Here is a 22,590-nt window from a genome sequence, read left to right as displayed (position 1 = left end):
TTTTGAATGATGACTGTAATTCCAAGTGAAAATTTGTACAGTTATTTTCAGTTTTATTATAAAAGTGCACACACAACCAACATTGCCTGAATTATTTCCGGGCTCTGCTTGCATTCAGCACTTGCTCCTGAGCAGCTTTCTTTGCTTTCACCATCTCCACAAGTTCCTAGGAGGAAACAAGGTTGTTGAGATCAGTATTTTGTCAGATAGTACAGCCGTGGCTGACTGATGTGGGGCACATGCCTCTAATCGGTGCTCAGGAGAGCGAGGCTGAGGCCATCCTGGGCTATAAAATATGATCTTGTCCCACAGACCAACAAGACAGCACTGTAGCTGCTGAGGTCGGCTGCCAGGGTGAGGCTAGACTTACGTTCCTGTAGTAATGTTGGCCTACAACTATGTTGGTATTGAGGTCAGCAGTTACCACCCAATCAGGTGACACATAAGACTTCCAACTAAATCGCAAATTTCATGAGTCTGTTAACACCACAACCTTGTATCGCCTCATGCAGTCCTTCTTCGTCCTGCCAGGAACAGCTTCCGCTATCTTTTCCCATCTTTCCGGAGTATTTACTGGGTACGTTTTCAAAGCCTGTTCTAAAAGTTTCTGTTCTTCTGTTGTCCAAGGGGTGGAATCTATGCTGGGACCTGTTTAAGACAAAGTTGTTTGAATGGTAGAAAGTGATCTTGAAGCATCTTCTTCAAGCATCTTTTGGTACCCATCTTTCCACTTTAGACTTCTGATTGTCCTTATTTAGGACCAGGAAAAACAGTTCAGAGTAATAACTAGAACATAGATGATAGCTATGTAACAGCTTTAAACTTTTTTTTAAAGATGATTTTCAAATATGAATATTTTATAGCATTTGCTTATTCCTTTTCTATACACACAGACATTTATTGTTCTGAACTGAGATTACATTATAGACACGCAATGACCTCTATATTCAAATAATTCAGTATGTTTTTCTTTAAAAACGTACATCTAGAGGTCAGAGAACTAGCTGTGGACAGCTCCCTCCTTCCAGCATGTGGTCCTTAGGAATGAACACAGGTTGTCAGGCCTGTGCCATCAGATGCCTTTACCCACTGAGCCATCTCGCTAGCCCTACCCCACATCTTCTAAAACTGGAAAGTGAGCCTTGCTATATTGAAATGTTATTTGCTCAAATGTCCCAATATTTCCCTGTTAGCAGTATCCATTGAAAAAGTCAGTTATTCTTCTAAGGGAATCTCTGAAGAGCCACTATTCCCAACTCGTGGGGAGTTAAGTAAACCTGTTATCGGGTTGGATGTGTTTGCTTTGTCCCTTTCTTTGGACTGCTAAATGTCACTTTGCAGTTATTCTAGACACATCCCAGGCTTTACCTCTTAGGTCACCTGCGATCATCATCAGCACTACTCTATGTACATTAACACACTTACCTTCAAATCGTTCTGATGGTGCCGCACTGTCAGCCTGAGAGGCTACTCCATGTTCTTTTTTAAACTTATCAAAAGCCTTTTTGTTAATGTCATCTTTTTGATGAGGGTCTGAGAAATGAAAAACAAACAACAAACCAAAGAAGATCAACTTAGTGTTTATTACTTTAAATTTTAAGAAATTACCTTAAAAAATGTATTCAGGGTAACAAACTGATTTCTCAAAAATAACTTACCAAGTTTTTGGAGGCTTTTAGCCTTGCTAATAACATCTTTGGCAGTTCTTTTGACACCAGAAGAAGAATGTATATTCATATAATTAGCAATGACTTCCCATCTAGAGAAACCAGTGTTTAAGTTTAATAAGGAAAAACAAAATAAAAGACAACAATTACACATTTACTGTAGAAGTTAGTGCTAAGATCTATAGCTCTAAGACTAAAGGAGCCCCACATCAGTGACGCTGTTTGTTACCACTGTTTACATTGTCTTAGCATGTTCAAGTCAACCATCTGTGATCTTACTCAAATTCAGCCTAGTAGAAAGAACATATTTGGGGGCTAAAGAGGTGGCTCAGTGGTTAAGAGCACTGACTGCTCTTCTAGAAGCCCTGAGTTCAAATCCCAGCAACCACAGATGAATCACAACCATCTGTAACATACTGAAGACAGCAACAGTATAATCACATAAGATTAAAAAATATATTTGCACTGCTGGTTTGGCACACCCTTGAGAAGGAAAGATCAATCTAGAAAGAAGAGCCTCAGTTTGCTCATACAGAATGAGGGAGTCTGGATCTCTGTGGCTGGAATATGAAACCTAGCTCTTGATAAGCTCTGGTTTGAGGTAAGAAGCAAGAAAGAGGGAAACTACACCAGATACTCTAGCTCATACTGCAAGGCGCAACGGCAGAGGCCGACAGCAGCTCATGCCCAAGCTGCATAACGTGCACTTTCCTGAGAAGCTGTGGCGCTCCTCGCTGCTCTGTATGGAGGTGCTACGTGGCAGGTGCAGAGGCTCAGGATGCACCAGTTCTCATACTTCCCACTGACGGAGCTTCGTGAAAGGCAGACTTTCTACACTCCAGCTCATCTCTGTTTCTGTTAAGCTGCTACTTGGATCCTGTTATCTCCAGGCCCCACTGCACACTGGAAATTTTCACAAAAGCAAGTACCTTGAGTTTGTCCCAGCAGGGAAGAGATTGACAGCTTTAATTAATAATTGCAGATCATCTTCTGACCAATTTTTACTGCCACTCCCACTTCCACCAGTTGACTTCTCTGCGTTCTTAGATGCTTGCCGCATCCGAGCATCAGCTTCCTCCTTCTCTTTCCTCATCTGCTCATTTACTTCTTCTATCTACACAAACACAGGTAGGTCAGTCTTAGAAAGCATTTTGTGACCTCACCGCCTTTCTGACTGTGGTCTTCAATTTAATGCCAACCTCATTCCAACCCTATACTCCAAAGGCAAAACTCAGGCCAGGCATCAGCTTTCATCTAGCTTCTCACTGCATAGGTTAAGGGATGAAAAGCCACGGCAGCCTGAAGTGCCCTTGGACTCACTGGCAAGGTGACAGGGCTCGCATTACTCACACAGGAGCTACCTCAAATCTCTCAAGCTCTTTCTCTGAAAATGTGAGCATGCGGGGCAGTGGTCTGTCTTATCTTGGAGTTCTACATTTTACAATGTTCTACTTACCTTCAAATCTGTACAAACAAAACCTTTATGTGACTTGCAGTTCTTCTAGGCTGCTGCCTCAGAGTCACTTGTGACTTATTCCCCTTTCAGTCCCTCAGAACAATCAAGTCCCTATAATTCTAACACGGAAGCATTTTCCTGATTCTTTCTTACAAAAAAATATAGTTACTTTTTATATGTCTTATGCATTGTTCACCAATACCAGTTAATTAGTGCAGCACTGAACTTCCTGCTAATGGAAACATCTGTGGGAATGGAAACTGATCACTTAAGTATTTAAAACTCAACTTTGCTCTGTTCGTTTTAATCAACTTACTTTCCTGTCTTCTACCTCACAGTTCATGTCCTCTCTCAACCTTCATTTTAACAGTGTTAAACCCTCCACTGAGCCTTCCCTTACCATTCAGATGTGGACTTACTTCCAGCTTTTAGTGCTTATTTTATGCCCTGCATCCTTTGAGCCTCAGGACTTCTTGTGACATAAGTCTTCTATGAATTCATTTGTGACAATGATAGCATTAGATAGTCCCAAAAAAACACCTAGACAGACTACTATATATGCACAGCGCTATATAATAGGACTATCAGATTTAATTTACTATAGTAAGTACCCATACTTGTTGAACTGAATTCAGTTTCTGGGCCTGCCTAATTGCTTAAAATAAAAGGTATAGTTTAGACAGAACAAAGATCTTCTCTTGCTTATAAATGTTATCCTATGAAATACTCGGGATAATCAAAACAAATTTTACCCAATGCTTAAAAAAAAAACCAAAAAACTATGATTAACATGCTAAAGGCTCCAAATTAAACACTACATGATTGAAAGATGGCTATTAGCCAGGCAGTTGTGACACACACCTTTAATCCCAGAACTCAGGAAGCAGAGGCAGGCGGAGCTCCAAGTTTGAATAAATCACACACAAGATTACTATTATATATAGTTCAAACACTGTGCAAATAAAGCATACCCACTATGGATCTTAGCTGAGCAATCACGCTGTAGCCACACAAACACAAAGCATAGCCCGGCAGTAGTGGCACAGGCCTTTAATCCCAGCACTTGAGAGGCAGAAGCAGGAGAATCTCTGAGTTCCAGGACTGCCAGAAGTACACAGAGAATCCCTGTCTTGAAAAACCAATCAACCAAACAAACAACCCCAGCATATTAAATTTAAATCAGCGAAGCACTTAATATAAATAATATAAACAAAATATAGTGGGGAAACACACACACACAAAATCCGGTACTCTTTGCTTATAAGCTATGTATGTATCAGGTAAAGAAATAGGTAAAATAATGAAATGGCAAATAAAAGCAGAAGCGGTTTATCCTGTTACCTGTTTTTCAAGTGCAGCTTTTCCTGCTTCTCTTGTAGATGATGCCAGGACTTCATTCAAGCACTGTAAGCTACAGAAGAGAGAGAGCTGGGAGTGTAGCCCACGGCACAGCCTTTACCTAGCATGCACAACTCACTCTCTCTCTCTCTCTCTCTCTCTCTCTCTCTCTCTCTCTCACACACACACACACACACACACACACACACACACACACCAAAAAGAAAAAAACGTGGGATGGGGTAAGGCGTGGATGAAATGTTTGTCAGGAGCAGTCCCTCAGAATACCTTGCTAGTTCAAGCCGATCACAGAGTTTTTCCACCTCTTCCATCATTTTCACTCGATCTGCCTCATTGTCCGAGAAGTGATTCCAGCTCTAGAAGTACAAGTTCAAGTGACTCCATCACTACAGAGACCCAAGCACACCATCAATCACCCACAAAGCGTGTCCTTCCCCAGACCTTGTGGATGGCAATGGAACACACTATTTTTGTGCTGCGCACACCAGCTGTAAGTATTCTCAGATCAGCAAGCAATAAAAGGCGATATTCCAAGTGTCAGTGGGAGCAAACCAGAAGAGACAGTGTCAAATGCCCACGGGTGCTGTAAACTCACGGTAATTACTCAGACACTTCAGGATCAGGACACTGACAGCCCTCTCCACCTTGGTTATCTGCTGCCTGCTATCTAAATGTGCTGAATGGGGAATCTACTGGAAAACTTCAATATGAAAATTTAAAAGGGGTTATTATATGTTAAATGACAGAAGCTATGTAAGAATAATCTTATTAACTATAGATTATACTCATAGTATAACAGATTAATATAAGTGAATGTACACAGAATTAGCTGGAAGACTTCCCATGCAATAAGATGCTTCCGATAGTCATGCCTTCCACTTCTTCCGTCTTGCTCTTTTAACCTGTGGAGATGGGTCTCGCTGAAGTCCCAAAGCCGCTTTGATGGTAGACACCCAGGCTTCCGCAGTACCACTATAATGTTTCTCCTATCTGTCTCACGCCTCAGGTTTCTCTTTGAGTATCTACTACCTCTACTACCTCACTGTGCTTTTCTAGGATGTCTGCTCCCAGCCCCCAATCTCCACATTCCAGCCTAATCTCATCTACTTGCATGGTTTCCAGTGCTATCAAGATGTTGATGAGTCTGTAGTAATCCTGCTTGTAAAAATTCTACACGTGCACACGTCACATGTAGGAGTCCACTGCAGTGTTCCAATAGGTTCAACATGACATACACTAGACCCATCCCTTTCCCTCAGCCCTGTTATCCTTGTCAAGGAGCCAACAGGCAGTAGCCTATCCTGCTTTAGAAATACTTCTCCATTTCAGCCATTTTCCATTCCTACGCCATCATGCCTATACCCTAGTCCAGGCCACAATACTCTCTAACCTGGATTGTGACAATGGGTCAGTAATTACAATTAATTACTCTTTCTGGCTTTTGTATTCTGAGCCTCTAAGCAAAATTGAGTTAGGATCAGACTTCAGCTTTTGGCAGATTTCAACCCTTTGGTGAGACACAAGATGCCCTCAAGCCTGGCTCCTTCTCTTCAGGACCCTGCTCTCCAAGCCTCACTTGTCTACATTCTCTGAACATTCCGTTCCCCGCCTCCCCCTTCCCTAGTCACAGGAGCAAATCCTACCAGAGACAGAAAGCCTTCTTTGCCTACTACCTTTTCAGTCTCTTCATAATCTTGATCCTCATCTTCAAGTGTGGGTGTCTGCTCAGTTGTCATTATTGATCAGAGTGTCCCTTGAGGGCAAGGACTGCTAATAAAACTGCCTGGGCTACAATACATACTTGTCTGGTCATCTAATGAATGAACAAATCAACTCATGCTGGGAAACAACAATGTTTAAAACAGGTACCAAGACCAGAACTCTTAATTCATGATCCTGTAAGTACTATCCAACCTTCTTAGTTCCTGATAGCTTTTTTTTTTGTCAAATCAAATTCTCATAAAATGCTGATGTGCACTAACTATAGTCCAAGCCATGGGCTGCCATCTTAGGGAGTTCAGCTATGCCCCGTTATAAATGGATTATCCCGGCTGGGCTTGTCGACTGTTCTTCATGGAGGGTTGGGAGGGTCACAGGAATCTCACCTGAGTATCCACCCACTGCCTAACACTTTCTATATGTAACTGCATGGAGCCTCAGGGAGGAGCTAGAGTATATGAGTCAGGGAAGACTCTGAGGGAAGGGTCCATCTATGTGGTTGTGGCAAAGGCCTCATCCCTGTTGGGTAAAGGCTTTCCAGGTGCAGCCTGTTAGGAGAGAAGTGCCCAGACTCCTACCTATGATCTGTGAGGAAGGCCAATAAATCCCAGAGTGAACCTTGATGGAATCATACCTCAGTTTGTTGTTGGGGCCTTAGGAAGAAGGGGCAGAAAGGCTCACCTCTCCCCAAGGAATCTGAGTAAAAACTTGCTGAGTGTGCCAAGTCCTGCTTGCAAATTGTCTCATGGCTGTGTTAGCTTCAAGATTAGGTTGTTACCTCAGCCACAGGTACAGAGGAGGTAAGTGAGCACCAAGGTAGTAAGGTTACTTCCCTAGGCCCCATAGCTCCACAGTTCAAGGCCAGGCTATGCTACATGAGATGCTCAGTCAGGCTGCTGGAAAAGCTCAGTAGTTAAACACTTGTCACACTGTAAGGAACAAACTGACTCCCACAAGTTGTCAGCTGACCCCCACACATGGACCATCGATTGTGTGTGCCAACATGCACACAGAAAATAATGTAATAAAAGTGACTCTGCCTAAAAAAACAAAACAAACCACAAATAAAAACAGAGCAACCCCCCAAATACGAATTTCAAGATAAAATGTGCATGTGGTTTTGTGTGGTGAGGAAGCACCTTCACGTTAGTTTCATCACGAGTGTTCATGCGAGCAGCTGCCCCAGCAGTGTGGCCTACCTTGCATGAGTTCCGAAGTTTCTGCCTTTCCTTTTTAATGGCTTTTTTCTGGATATCTTTTTCCTTCTTGGCCAACAATGCTTGCTGTCTAACTTCTTCCTCTTCTTTCTCCTTAGCCAACCGAACAGCTTCTAATTCAGCTTGTCTTTGCTTTAAAAAGATGAGCAAAATCATTATCTAATAAGGAAACTAGTGCTTCTAAATGCATTATGATCTACCTTATTTAAATGTTCAGTCTTTTGATGAGTTTAGAAACAAGATGATATCAACTTAGTGATGAATTAACGTTAGGGAGAGCTGACAAAATTTACAAGTTTTAAAATTTTACTTATTAGAAAATATTAAACAGTTAAAAAACAAAGCAAGGGCTAGAGAGATGGCTCAGCAGTTAAGAGCACACTCAAGGACCCAAGTTTGGTTCCCAGTACCCAATGCCTTAATTCCACCTTCAGGGCATCTAATGGCCTATTCTCCTTCATCAGACATGAGTACACATGTAGCATGTGCTAGTACAGACATTCACACATACACACAAGTAAAAAAATAAATCTGGCTAAAAATAATTAAGTCTGGGTGTAGCAGGTCACAACTTTAATCCAAGCACTCTGGAGGCAGAGGCTGAGGTAGGCAAATCTCAAAGTTCAAGGAAGCTTGGTCTACATGTAAGTTCCAGAGCAGCCAAGGTTGTTTAGTTGAGACCCTGCCTTAGATACAACAACTTAAAACAAGAAATTAAAAAAAAAAAATTTTTTTTTAATGATCTATCTTGTTTGTTTAGTAAGGATCTGTTGTGAGAGACCTAGCCAACTTACTAAGATTTACTCACAAGCTGGGCATTGGTGGCTCATGCCTGAGATTCAAAGTGAGACCCTGCCTCAGAATGTAAGAAATAGGTTGGGTGTGGCTAAAGGCCATCACTCAAGAGTGGTATACTCAGTGTTGTTCCTAATCATTCCACCTCCAAGACCAGACGCTCGCCGCCTTACCTTTTCTTTGGCTTCCTGTTCCTTCCGCCTAGCTTCTGCTTTTGCTTTCTTTTCTGCTTCTTTCTTGGCCTTTTCTTCTTCCTTAAATTTTTTTATCCTTGGGTCACAACTGTAAGCATTATCTACCAAAAATAAATAAATAAATAAATAAATAAACAAACAAGTTAATCCTGTCAATATGTAACATTCAAATAACTTAAAAAACAAAAAACACTAACTGTACTTACCAACTAATGTTCTTATTCTGTTCATCTCTTCCTTCTTCCTTTGTGCCCTTGTTGCTCTGTTCTGCTTTTCAATCCATTTCCTCTCATCACGACTGTAAGACACAAAACATTAATATCAAATGCATCTACAGATGACTGGAAAGCATATTTTATAAGTTAATTAAGAGATTAAGCCACTATACCTCATTCCTATTATTTAAAGGATCACTTTATTTAGTATTAATTTTAATTATTTTTCCTGATATTTATGTCAAAAGAATTTCCCTATACATTAATAAAAAAAAAAAAAACCTGAAACCAGCTTCAGCAATCAAGAAAAGAATTTATGGAACTGAACTATTTTTCCTTGACAATTACTTAGGTGTATTCTAACCTATTTGGCCCCACCTAGGCTTATATATCAGGACTCAGAAGGCTCAGAGATTGAAGCATTGCTGTTCTTCCAGAGGACCCAACTTAGGTGCCCAGCACTACACTGGCAGCTTAGAACTGCCTACAACTCTAGTTCCAATGGAATGTGATGTTCTTTTCTGGCCTCTTGAGACACCAGGCATGCATGTAGTGTACATACATGCATAAAGGTACCCACATATCTATCTATCTATCTATCTATCTATATATATATATATTTTTTTTTTTCAACAAACCCAGCTTATTACTAAAACGTGCTTAAGTAGTGGCCCTGATTCAGTCACGGGGTAACCACATACTTTAGGATTTGAATTTGAGGTTGACTCTGAAGGATAAGATCCATGATTGATAATGTAAATTTAGTCAAAACCTCATGGAATGAAAGGGTTATAGGCCATAGTGGGGAATCAACCATTACTGCTTTGCTAAATGGAAAGACTGTCACGTTGCCTTCTACGTGTTTATGTTTATACCATACTGCAGCTTTCTCTCTTAGAAAGCTTCTGTTCGTGGTAGGAAGTGGTCAGTGCACTGAGGAGATGACTGCAGCATGTATAGCATGGTCCTCGCTCCCTGACACCAAGGGAATGTCACAGAATGGGAAGACGACAAGACTGTGGCAGCTGCAGGGTGCGGAGGGTGCTGTGGAATGTCTTCTATACATGCTGGGACCCTGCAGTCATGAATGCACAGAAGCTGTCACTCCTGTACAGATTAAACCTGCCAACAGCCCTCATGGACCAAGGAGGAAAGTGAGGCCACCCCTAACCAAGGAGCTCCTGGCCATGCTGGGAAGGGGAGTAATTTTTCCTCAGTGGTGTAGCCATGAGGAAGGTGCTCATGGTCCAGCAAATAACTGTACACAAGCACATGCCTGTTAAAAACAAAAGGACGTTTTCTGTGTGGCAGAGAGGAGAGATGTGATCAAAACACATTCCACATACATGAAACTGTCAGAGAACAGACACTTTTTAAAAGGTTGGAGAGTGGCAAAATGGAGCCAGTGCTTGCCTTCATGCCTGAAGGTATGAATCTGGTACGAAACTGACCCCTGGGAGTAGGCGTAGAAAGAGACAACTCAGAAAGTTGTCCTCTGGTCTCCACATCCAGGCTAGGACAGATCTGTGTCCCTCACACACAAGATATAAAGTGGCTGGAACACAGCTTACTTAAAACTAACTCTAGCATACATGCACACAACTTTTTTTTTTTTTAAAGAAAATCTGGGTGTCTGGCTCAGTGGTAGCATTTGCGGAATGTAAATGAGGCTTTGAATGTGGTCCTCTGCTCCACTGTGTGTGTGTGTGTGTGTTCCTCTATTAGCAACTGACATACATACCATTCTGCCTTTTCTTTTTCTTCTTCATCTAAATAAGAAAATTCTCTCCAAGAATCAAAGTTATACCTAATATAGACAAAAAAAGAAATGAAGACAATTGGAAAAATAAATCCTTGTAAAATTACATTAGATACACATTACTTTTAAAGGCAGTGACAAGCAGATCAAATGTCCAGAGCAGCCCTTGCCCACTTTTGCTACTAGACTAACCTTATGCTCAAGTGTTCAATGTCCGCACAATTGTAAGGCCAGCACTGCACTTGTCTGCCATGAATCGTAAAGCATCACTCCGAGGTCAAATCTGCAGCTCTTGCTGCCTCTTCTGTCTCAGGTTCTCACTTCCCTACAATGTGTTCTGAGGCTTTTCCTGCCTACATGTTAACTACTGTCAAGTCTTAGTTAATACTTATTTTATTTCTGTTTTGTCACATGAATTTAAAAGCTACTCCAATGGACAAAACGAATTAATTTTATCTAGAATGACTGTATTTATTAGCAGTTAAGTTATTATTTCACTGTATGAAAAGGCATACAATGAGGCTGGAGAGATGGCACAGTGGCCAAGAGCACTGGCTGTTCTCCCAACGACACCAGTTCAATTCCTAGCACCCACATGGAAGCTCACAACCAACACCCTCTTCTGTCCTCCACAGGCACCGTGTGCAGACATACATGTAGGTAAAACAGTAATTTTAATGTTTACTGAAAATTAGCAAATCAGAGGTAAGCAGTACTATCTACTTCAAGAACTCAGCTTTTCCTCCAGGGAGACTGGGTTTCACTATGCAGTCCTCTCTGGACTCAAATTCATGGAGATCAGCCTGCCTCTGTTTCTCAAAGGCTAAAGCCATGAATCAGGCCTGGTCCAAGAACTCAATATGGCAGAAGTGTCAGCAAATGCCTTTAATCAAAGTACATAGGCAGGTGTATCTGATATTTAGGCATTGAGGCCAGCCAAGTTTATGTTGCCCTGACCAAAAAAAAAAAAAAAAAAAAAAAAGCTGGGTGTGGTGTGCACACCTTTGACGCCAAGGCCATCCTTCTCTACAAAGTGAGTCCAGGACAGCCAGAGTGAATATACAGAGAAACACTCTAACACTGTCTTAATAAAAAAGAAAAAAAAATGGCTCAATGAATGAATGTGTTAATTCCCAGCTTTTATTTTTCACTGCAATCAAGTACGTGTTATCCAGATCTCATTAATACACCAACAGAAAGCAGACTGAAAAAAAAAATCATAAAAATACGAGCATTGCCTGAGTCTTTATTCATTTCATATGCTTAGTAAACATTCTGTTACTCAGATGTGAACTGATGAGCAATCCTTAGAAGTGACATCAGCATGTAAGTAGCACACTCACTCACCAGAAGGAATAAAATGCATCTACATCTTCAAATGACGAGTTCATATCACCAAGTGTGGGAACATTTTTTTTATTTGACCATCTGAAATATTAAATCAAAAATTTGTTTCAAATGAAAGATTTTGAACAGGAGCTCAATCTACAACTAGTTCTTTAAAAACAACAGCTTTTACTAATTAATTACTTCCAACCCTCTGTCCTTTGCAACTGTCAGAGGTGTGTTAAGCAATGCAGGGGAGGGCAGGCTTGGAGCAGTGAAACACAACCCAGCTATCGCCACTCCATGTAGTGCAGGGGTAGAGCAGCTGCCTGCCAGGCATGCTCACTAGGAAAAAAGCCAACTAGTTTCCCCAAACTCATTCACTGCTACCCCTTCAAAACACAGCACAGAAGTAACCTGCAGGCCGCTACGGTCCAGCAACACAGGGATTTGCACCCATGAGTCTACTTCTGAGAAGGATTAGGAGATGAAGTGGCTTTGCTGTCCTATTCTAAACAGCACAGACCCCTCCATCGTCTACACCGCCCTCCGTGACAGTGGCTCCAGACCACACCGAATCACTAATCAGAGCAGTCACTGGGAGTGTCAGGATGTTACAGTAATACAGACAACTCCAGGGTCCGGCACCTCAGGCACTGTTCATGTTCCCCAGGTGACTGACTCCGCGTGCAGTTAAGATAGGCAAACTAAGACAATATTTTAATTATATACATATATGCCAGTGCATGGGGGAACGCAGAAAGCAACTAATACTACACAGTACCTGAAAACTCACTTTAGTGTAATAAAATATGCATTCATCCTCATGATATAAAAAGCCTTATAAATAAGATGCCCAATAAAGGGTCCGGGGCTGTGATGCAGCTTAGTGTGGAGCACATGTGCAGCATGCAACACTGCCCAGGGTGTAACCCACAACAACAACAAGCTTTCCTCAACCGCTAAGACTGACACTGGTGCAGTTACAGGGAAAGGCAAAACAGAAGAGAGGGACATGCTGTTACCTAGATATCGGTACCACATGCTAATTATCAAGGCAGACAGAGTGTTTATTAGGGCTCTGTATGGCAGAGAAGGAAGGAAGAGAGGCTGTGGAGGAAGACAGTAGAAACCCAGAGGAAGACAGAAGGCAAGCCATCGACATCATGGTCAAAGGGACGGTGTGGCGCTGCCTTAGCTCACCTGGAATTCCTTTCAAACACTGGAGAAAACACTTGAAAAAAATTGTCCTTTGCTTCACTTTTAGAAGGAACTGAGTTGTCAAAAGTAGGATCTACACTGTTAAATGCCCGCCTTTTCACTGGATCAGACAACATTTCATAAGCTGAGAAAAGAATTAACATGAAAATATAAGATTACATGTAAGGAAACATAGTTAGAAATAGTTACCTGCACTGATTTGCAAATGGGGTCATGGCTATGTAAACAGCTATAAATAACTGTGTGATTTAGTATTATATAACCAACAATTATTTTTTGCAATGTTGGGGGCTGTACACTTACACGTGCCAGGCAAGTGTCCTGCCACTGAGCATTACCTCCATCCCAATCCATTTAAAATTAGTAAAACCTCTGAGTAAGTGGATCCACAATGATTTAAAATGTCAAAGGAGCTTAGAGTTTGTACCACCAGACAGAACACTCATCCCAGCTGCCAGGAAGGGAGAGGTAAGATTAGAAACACAGGCCTGCCTGGACTGCAGTAACTTTAAGGACAGCTGGGCAACTTGGTGGGATCCTGCCTTCTTCAAAAAGGACAGGGCGTGTGGGAGGGAGAGCTGGGCTGTAGTTCAGTGGTAGGGTGGTTTGATACCTAGCACTACAAACATACCAATATTTGTTTACACACACATAGGTGTGTGTGTGTGTGTATATGTATATATACAAATATATATATATGTGTATATATATATATATATATATATATATATATATATATATATATATGTATTTATATGATTAGCTATAGGTAATTTTGGTTAAGAATCATCTTGGAGTTGGTCTTAAAACAAAACCAAACCTGTCTCCAGGGGAAGCTAATAAAATGTAGACCGTAACCAGTAAATCTGAGAGAGGCCTGGGATTCAGCATTCTTAACAGACTGTTCAGTGTGGATGTTAAGACACTGCAGAAACTACTAGAAAGAGCATGATGTGACTGAAATGTTTTAAATGAAGTAGAGCATACACAGGCACTCAAGCTCTCCAAATGATGGGTACTGCTCTTAGAAACTACGATGTCAAGTATTTTCTTACCTTTAGTTATACAAGTGAAGTAGTCATTGTCCCCTTCTTTGATGGCTTCCCCTGCTGCTTTCCGTTTGTCCGGGTGATGTTTCAAAACCATTGCTTTATCTGCAGGATCAATCAGATATCACTGGTTTGAGAGGTAACTTTTTAGTAACTTGAAATTTTCTTATCCAATTAAGTCACTTTCCTGACATTTTCAAATCCATTGCACATCATACATAATCTCAACTAAAAGAGCAGCCTATAGGTCATCCTTTTCTGGTTTCCTCCTCCTAATCTCACGGTCCCATTTCCTTCCTGCACTTTACTAGGTGATGCTTCTAAAACAATACAATTGAGCACCCATTACTTTTTAAAACTATACACTACATAAGGCAATGAACGTGCTTAGGATACAACTCTAGTTTCCAACCTTTTAAGCTTTAGAGTAATGGGCAACTCCTGTCCCTTACTAAGCTGGGCAACCTAATTATGCTTTTATGTGTTCTGAAACCACACACACACACACGAACACACAGGTTAGCAGGTCTCCATGCCTAGCTTCTTTTACTCAATACTGTGGCTTGAGATTCACATACACCCTCAGGAAGGTTCTTGGTAATCTATTCCTGTTCTGTATTACTGAGCAATATTCAGCTGTACCAAATCACACAAGCTTGTGTAGTTATTTTCCTGTTAGTGAACATTTGAGTGATCTCCCATATGTTGACAATTTGATAACACTAATATGAATATTTCCTTAGAAATCTTTTTATAGGCACATCAAATCTATATATTTTACAAGGGCTCGTCACTGTGAGATACATTCAGCTTGAATACAGTAACCATTTCTTCACCTATAAAGAGGCATTTCACTAGTTCAAGTAGATAAGTACTAAATATTATTAGGAAGGTCACAGAAATGCTCTAAAAACCTATGAACTGAACTATCTTGGAATGTGAAGAATCAAATTACAGGGACAATTCAGCAGTACCTAACTGCATACTGTTTTGAACAATGGATCACTTAGCCTCACACTGCAGAGCACCAGAGAGGACCACTGCACTCAGTCAGAAAGCTTTGGCTTTCTCCCATTCTCTCTCCTGGCCAGCAGGGAGATTCTGTGTAGCATAGTTTAATTTTAATGCATGTTGTTCTCTGAAACATGTGCTCATCAATAAAATCTAAGTCACATGCTACACTGACCGGTCTTGAGACATAAAGACTACGAGGTGTGTGCAGGCATTCCCTGTAAGCACAGGACCTGGAATGCTAACTAAAGCAGAACACAAATTTTGAGGCTGTCATGGCCCACACAGTGAAATATCGTATTAGTAAGCAAAAACAGGGTTGCTGAGATGTTTCAGCAGCCGAAAGTACAGCTACTCTAGCAAAGGACTTGAGTATAGCACCCACACTGGACAGTTTAGAACTTTCTATGACTCCATCTGTAGGGGATCTGATAAAACAACTTCTGCCTTCTGAGGGTGCATACATTCATGTGCACAAACCCACACACAGATACACATGTCCAATTTTTCAAAATTAAAATCTTTTTAGGAAGCAAATCTAAAAGAGACATAATATTTTAATCAGACCAGAACATGATTATGTAAGCCTAACCCTCTGCAATTCCAACACTTGGAAGGCAGACGTGGGTCTGAGGTCTGAGACACCAAGACCCTGTTTCTCTCTCACATGAAAGAAATCCTCAAAACAAAAGAGGACGAGGCATGAAGCCCAGTGGCAGAGAGCTGGCCAAGACTCAAGGCCTCAGGTTTGAGCCCCAGCACCACCCAAACCCACAACAAATGAACAGAACCAGTTTCCTTGATTGGTAGTTACTCTTACAGGGCTCTAATCTCTTCCTGCAGGAACTTCATCTTTTTTTCTCCCTACTTGAACTCTGTGAATACTCAACCCCCCCCAAAAAAACATTCCCTTTCTAAGGCAAGGTCTCACATACTGAAGGTACTTCACTCCGAGTATGGGGTTACATTTCCTGTATTAATAGTCAACTACTTCAAAATAAGTACTTACGAGCTGCTTTGATCTGTCTCTGTGTAGCTTTGTATCTGACGTGGCCAAGTCCAAGAACTGCATAATGATCTTGATTCTGATAAACACACAAAAGGGAGTTAAGTCTGAACAGAGCACATCAACCCTGTTTTTTGCTATCATTACAAACTATTTTCCAGAGGGGGGCTTCGGTTCAGGCTGGAGCCACAGAGCACCTGCTTAGCGTGAAATGAGTCCTGGCGCTCAATCTCTAGCAGGACAAGCACGCAAACGAAAAGTGAAGCATCCTTAGCAGAATCCAGTGAGGTCTGCACAGAATGGCTCTGTATCACCAAGTCGGCAAGTGGTGATAGAGCGTGCTCTAAGTCCCTGCCAAGTATGTCTGTGAGTTCAAGGCTACCCTGGTCTACACAAATTCAAGTTTCAGGACAGCCGGGGCTACACAGAGAAACCTCCTTCTCAAAACAAAACAAAACAAAACAAAAAAAAAAAAAAAAAAAAACAAAACAAAACAAAAAAAAAAAAAAAACAAAACCAACAAAAAAGAATGGGCTCTGCAGTCATGTGAGTTAGGTAGCTATGGATAATAATACAGCCTTCCTGATGTTTTATGCACATAAGCCTAGAGAAGGCTCTGATATTTTCTGAGATTAAAATAAAACAAAACCAAGCAAGCAGAAAAACCCTGTAACACCTAACATCTTCTGAACGTACTGAACTAAAGAATCCCTTTCTTTATTAGAGCCTATATTTTATACCCTTCCCTCCTTAAATCAGATTCCTCCTGCATATTTCTGAACCCTGGTGAGAATAACAGACCCAGCAGGCTGGACCAGTGGACACTGAGCACACAGACCCAGGAAACATGAGGAGTAAGATGGGTGGAAATTCTCAGACATGGAGGATGTGGCTTCTTTGGAGACATAGTTCTTGCTTTCATTTCTGCTGTGGTCAACATCCTAGTGAATTTATTCACTGAGGAAGCAGCAGTGGTAGTAAAGCCGCATTAACCCAAGCTGTCCACTGTGTCTTGCAGAAAGAGCCAGCTATTATATTACACGAAGAGGCGAAGGCATGGAGCATGGAAGATCAATCAAATAGCTCATAGTGGGAGGTGCTCCCCGTGACCCTATGATCCTAGATAGTGTAAGAAATCAGGCTGAGCAAGCCAAGAAGCAGCATTCTTCCATGGTTTCAGCGTCATTTCCTGCCCCCAGGTCCCTATACTTGAGTTCCTGTCCTAACTTCTGTGATGGGCTGTTACATGGAAGTGTCAGAGGAATAACCCTTTTCTACATATTGCTTTAGATCATGGTCTTTATGACAGCAATAGAAACCCTAACTGAGACAACTATTATCTTTCATCTTTGAAGAGTGGTCCTCAGACCATGTTTCTAGTCCATAATACTGGGGCTAGTCAATTTCATGAAAAACTCACCATACCACGCTCTCATACCATTCAACCATTTTCCAACCTACTCCAAAACGGTTCATTCCCACTCCAGGTGCTGAGACCACTTCCTTAAGTACCTTTTTGATTCTATCCTCTAGTGGCACCCTAGCAGATTCTATCCTTGAGTGGTCTTTCTCCTTCCTACAACCATATTCAGTTACCTTACCTGCTTCCTAATGGTCTTCAAACATCAGTCTTAGGGTTTCTCTTTATCTCACTGTATGCTTAGTAAAACTCAGGAATCTCACCCAGTCAGGGGATACAGGCCAGTCCTATGTTTATGCTAACAATCCCCCAACTAACTCTAGTGAAAACTTCCTGAGTCTCAAAGAAGCACAGCATCTTTGTCTAACCTCCCATCTCACTCTGTGCCTTGACATCATTTCCAAACCTCGGCCTGTTGTTCACTGATGTCACTGCCCTCTTTTCCAAAAGATTCTCACTTGCTTTCCACCTGATAGGAATAATCTCCCCTTCACTGGCAGCCATCTTTTGAGCATTTAGGTCTCTCCTTACAAGTCATCACCTTACTTAAAAGGCTCTACCTTAATCTTAGTTCATAGGCCTTCCCCATCTACTCCATAAGTAGCCCCTTAGATACTCTTCCATTTGCTTGTCCAGCATGTACCAGCCATGAGCTCTGGTTTACTGACTGTCAGATCTCTGAAATGTAGCTATGGTCCAGTGATGCTGTCTTACTCAGGGGGACATTCTTGGCATGTGGTAGGTGCTTGATTTGCACTTGTTAAGTGAAGCCAAGGGGACATATAAGTAGACCCAGGGACTCTCCTCTATTCTCAAAGATCCCCCGCACTTCCTTCTGTCCTAAAAATCTTAACATTCAACTCAATTGCCTGCTAAGCCTGTCTTGTCCTTCTCTCATTTGTAAAAGTTAGAAACAGTATTTCACACTTACGTCTCATTTCATCACTTCCTAATTACTGTACAAACCTGCCAAGTCTTACATTTTCAACCCTTTTATTAGCAATGAGGCCACTTAAATCTGCTTGTCATTTTTCAGGTTACAGGCTGATACACCTTTGACTCAGTGAGATCGGTAACTGTCTTTCCCCCTTGAGAATTCTCCCACCTTTAGTTTCTAGGGTTTAGCATTCAGTAAGCCTTTGCTGAATTAATAAGTTTTTTCCTTCACTGTTTAAAACAGGATCTCTTATATCCCAGGCTGGCTTCGTCTTCCTAGCCAGTCTCCTGAGAGCTGAGATTACAGATATATCACCATGTCTGGCTTATGGGTGCTAGGAACAACCCAGGGCTTTGTGTGCTAGGTAAGTAATCTACCAACTCAGCCACATCTCCAGACTATCCCCCTCTCCTTTCTTTTAGCATCCTTTACTCTTCCTACATCTTAAAAACCCATCTTCCTCAATGTTCAGTCCTCTTCTTTTGAAGAATGCAAGGATTACAGGTGCGCACCTCCATGCTCAGCCCATTACTGTTCACTATATAGCATTTACCAAGCACCAAGCTGTTAACTACTTCATACATAACTTTATTACTCTTCATTATAATCCTCTAAGTTGTTCATTAACACTGTACCAACAAGGGAATTGAAATACTGAGATGCCCAACAACTCTCCCAAGGTCCCTGGGCACCAGATTGTAGAGCCAGATTTCAGCTCAGGCATTAATTAAGTCTCACGGTATACACATACAATACTTATTTGCCTATACTTCTATGCATGGCTGCCTCTGCTGATACCATTCACTTCTCTTAGCCTCAAAGTGCCAACGACTCCAAAAGACTTACTGAGCCACAAACCAATGTCCAGCCAACTATAAGACAGCTTTACTTTATTTCAAAACAAAACTGCCTGTACCGTTTCTTCGTCTGCATCCTAATCCTACTCTACCACACTCCCTCCTACTGTCGGTGCTCCCTCTTCCTCAGAACCTGGCCACACATCTCCATCAACAGGCCCTATCTGTGCCCTAACCCTGCAGCAGAACATCATTCATTTCCCAATGGGTTTGCTCCCCACACTTCATTCTCCATACTGCCAACACAACCGTTCTTTTCAAACTTCTGTTAGAGACGTGTATTTGTGTGCGTGCACGCATGTGGAGGCCAGAGGTCACACTCAAATGTTATTCCTCATGTACAGTCATCCTTTTTCCCTTCCCCCAGTCAGGGCTTCTCACTGGCCTGAGGTCCACTTTGTATCTAGACTGGCTGCCACCATATACCCGTCTCTTCCACCGCAGTGCTGGGATTACATAATGTGCTTTGGTCAGAACCCTCATGCCCCCCAATCCTTCCTGTCCCCTTTGCTCTCCTACCAAATCCCCAGACTTGTTAAAGTGGGTTCTGGGGACTGAATTTACACTGGCTTACAAGTACTCCAGTGACTTATTTCCCCAGGGCTAGCCTGGGAAACTTTGATGACTTAATGTCTTCAAAGATATTCATTCATTCCTAAATATAGCATGAACTAAGTTCCATCTAGACTAGGTTTTTTCTCCCCCCATGTGTGGTGACATTCTTTACTCCTATGTCTCTGGTATCCTGTCCTTCTATCCAGAATGCCTTTTCTCCCTCCTCTACTTCATTACCCGCCACTCCTGTTTTAAAGATCGGCTGGAGTTTGTTTTCTGCTTTTTTAATGATAGTGCCCAGGCTGGTCTCTAACTGATGTGTTGTCAAGGACTTTGAACTTCCAACTTTCTCATCTTCATTTACTAAGTTCTCAGGTTATAGGTGCACATCACCACTCCCACAGAGACATTACTTTTTGAAGCCTTGACTGACAGCTATGGCTGAGACAGTATACAATGGCCAGTGCTATGCCAACTCTGCGTGAGCAATGCCTATGCCTATCTTGTTGAACTGCCTGAAAATACAGTGTACCAATGGGAACACTGAGAACGTGGCCTATGTTTAGATGCTCTGACCGAGCGAAAGCTCTGCAGAGTAAATACCTTCCAATCTTTGGGATCAAGTGTTTTCAGCATGGGGAACTCTTCTAACTGTAACTCTTCATCTTCTGATTCCTCTGACAACTCTTTCTTATCTTCCAGTTCCTGAAAAGATGTAGAAGCATTTCTGTTTCTCCTCTTAACAAAAGCTTCAAACCATCTTCCCACAGGTTCAACTTGACAGACTGCAGAGGCTGTGATGGAGAACAGTAAGACTTTAAGCTACTGCATGGAACACATCTATTTCAAGGCAACAGGATTTCTTTGGAAGAGCAGAACAATGATGTCAGAATATCATTTTAAAACCACCAACTATAAAAATCTCAGTTGCATCATGGGTAGCAAATTATCATTGGTAACATCATTTTATTCTAACAGTTTCTTCCAGTTAATGGCCACTAAGGCTGATGAGATTTCAATGCTCAGAACCCACATAAGGAAGGCGAGACCTGACTCCATAAACTTTCCCTTTGACCTCTGCACACACGCTGTGTAGCACTCAAAAACACCTGGTCACTTATTTTTTTTTAAGCAAAAGAAAAGAATTTCAGCAGCTAATCAATATTTTCCTGAGGATGTGGAAAAAGAGGGTGAGGAACCAGTAATAGTAATAAAACAATAAATGATAAAAAGCCACCAGGAAAACAAAGACTGCACACTCACAAGATCTTAATGATTAATAGTATAGCTATTAAAATGGGTAATAATTCTAAAAATTCTACAGCACTAATCTGTAGAAATAGACAATTTTCCAAACCAATGCTGGGGACTTATTACTGTTTCTATGTCCTAGTGACACAGGCTGGATGTAAGCCCAGAATTCCGGGGCTTTAATTTAGGACTGTAAATTTATTGAAACAGAACCATTTCAGGATGGAAACAAATCCTATCTCATCCAGTTCCTAGAATATTTGAATGCAGTTTTAAAACTATAAATTGTTGTAGAGAAGGTAATACGGAATAAATCACTGCACATCTGTATAACAGGAATTTAAAAATAGTAATCTGGGTCAGGGAAAAAGTGAGATTATTGTTTTAATTTCATAAGAAATCAAAGGGCAATACTGTGGAGCATTTGTGGGCAACATTTTCTAAGAACCCTTCTTTTTCACGTTTTAACTGGCTCATGATATTAAGATTTCCTCCACCTAACGCAGGAGGAGTCAGACAGTAAAATGAACCAGCTGTGTAGCGGGGGCGTGGCTTTCAAAACAGTGCCTTTGAAGCCTTTCCCTCCAGTACAGGATTACTGGGACACACAAACGCAACACGTGCATTTAACATTTAAAAATCGCATTCAACAAGTGCCCACGGTAAGCGGCTACGGGATTTAATGTGGATCACTAAAATGGGAGATCCGATGCTTGCCAATACTTTCAGCCAGGCTGGGCTATAAACCAAAACACCTATAGCAGGAGCTACGTTGCACTTTTAACCTTCTTTAGTGTGTGCCGAGCTTTCTACGAGTTCCCACAGGGGGCTTCCAATGGAATGAGGAAGTTCTGAGTCACACTTAAAATACACAGCACGGAGCAAAGGTAGAGGTGAAGGGCTTAACTGCGCTAACACGGCTTTGTACGACTACAGGCACGTGGGTGCGTGCAGCGGGGTCGCTCCGCTGTGGGCAAGAGGGTGATTTAGGGGGTCTCTCGGGGGACAGGAAGGCTCGATCCTCAACTGCTCAGCCCGCTCCATGAGTCAGCAGCCCCAAGAGAAAGGAACCACAGGTGCACAAGGAAGACGCCCCCACCCTCCTTTCTGAGAATCCGGGGACACTTCAAATTATAGCACGGAGCAACAGGGGCTCGTCATGGTCCCGCGAGTCCCGGAGCAGACCGCCGGGGTCAAGGCTACCGACACAGGGGTTGCTAGGGAGAGGGCTGAGGCAGGGGCGTGAGGCAGGACGGAAACTGGGTTGGTGGGCACGTACCGGAGGTCAGAGCGTGGGTGATGGCGGTGCCCTGGCCCTCCGCGGCGCTCGGCAGGAGCAGCATGCTGGCTGGGGCTGTTCCCGCGGACGCCGCGGCTCACGTCCAGCAGGCAGGGCCCTCTGCGTCCTCACTACCTGCTAGTCTGAGCCTCGCGCCTAGGCTTTACGCCCAGGAACCGGCGCATGGAGGCGACCAGTGAGCACTTCCGGGATGGGGCTTTCGCGGCGCGGCCGCCAATCCCACCCCCGCGGACTCGCGCCAACGCGCGCCGCCGCCTACTTCCTCTGTGACTCCAA

The 22,590-nt window shown here is 42.3% G+C and overlaps 1 protein-coding gene across 1 annotated transcript; it reads right to left on the bottom strand.

The window, feature by feature from the left end:
- Positions 1-26: 26 nt before the first annotated feature.
- DNAJC2 (DnaJ heat shock protein family (Hsp40) member C2) lies at positions 27-22,528 on the bottom strand. The gene is made up of 17 exons (XM_080936497.1): positions 22,294-22,528; positions 20,367-20,557; positions 15,998-16,073; positions 13,984-14,082; positions 12,911-13,052; positions 11,729-11,809; positions 10,364-10,429; positions 8,614-8,705; positions 8,387-8,508; positions 7,401-7,550; positions 4,750-4,838; positions 4,465-4,534; positions 2,597-2,781; positions 1,659-1,759; positions 1,426-1,533; positions 494-648; positions 27-166 (listed from the first exon to the last, which is right to left on the bottom strand). Exons 1-17 carry the CDS (start codon positions 22,355-22,357, stop codon positions 92-94), a joined length of 1,866 nt encoding a protein of 621 aa, XP_080792623.1. The 5' UTR covers positions 22,358-22,528; the 3' UTR covers positions 27-91.
- Between the last annotated feature and the right edge of the window lie 62 nt (positions 22,529-22,590).

Source organism: Micromys minutus (assembly GCF_963924665.1).
Source record: "Micromys minutus genome assembly, chromosome: 23".
NCBI classification, from domain to species: Eukaryota; Metazoa; Chordata; class Mammalia; order Rodentia; family Muridae; genus Micromys; species Micromys minutus.
The sequence above is the reverse complement of the archived record's forward strand: the minus strand, read 5'-3'. Positions and strand labels throughout refer to the sequence as shown.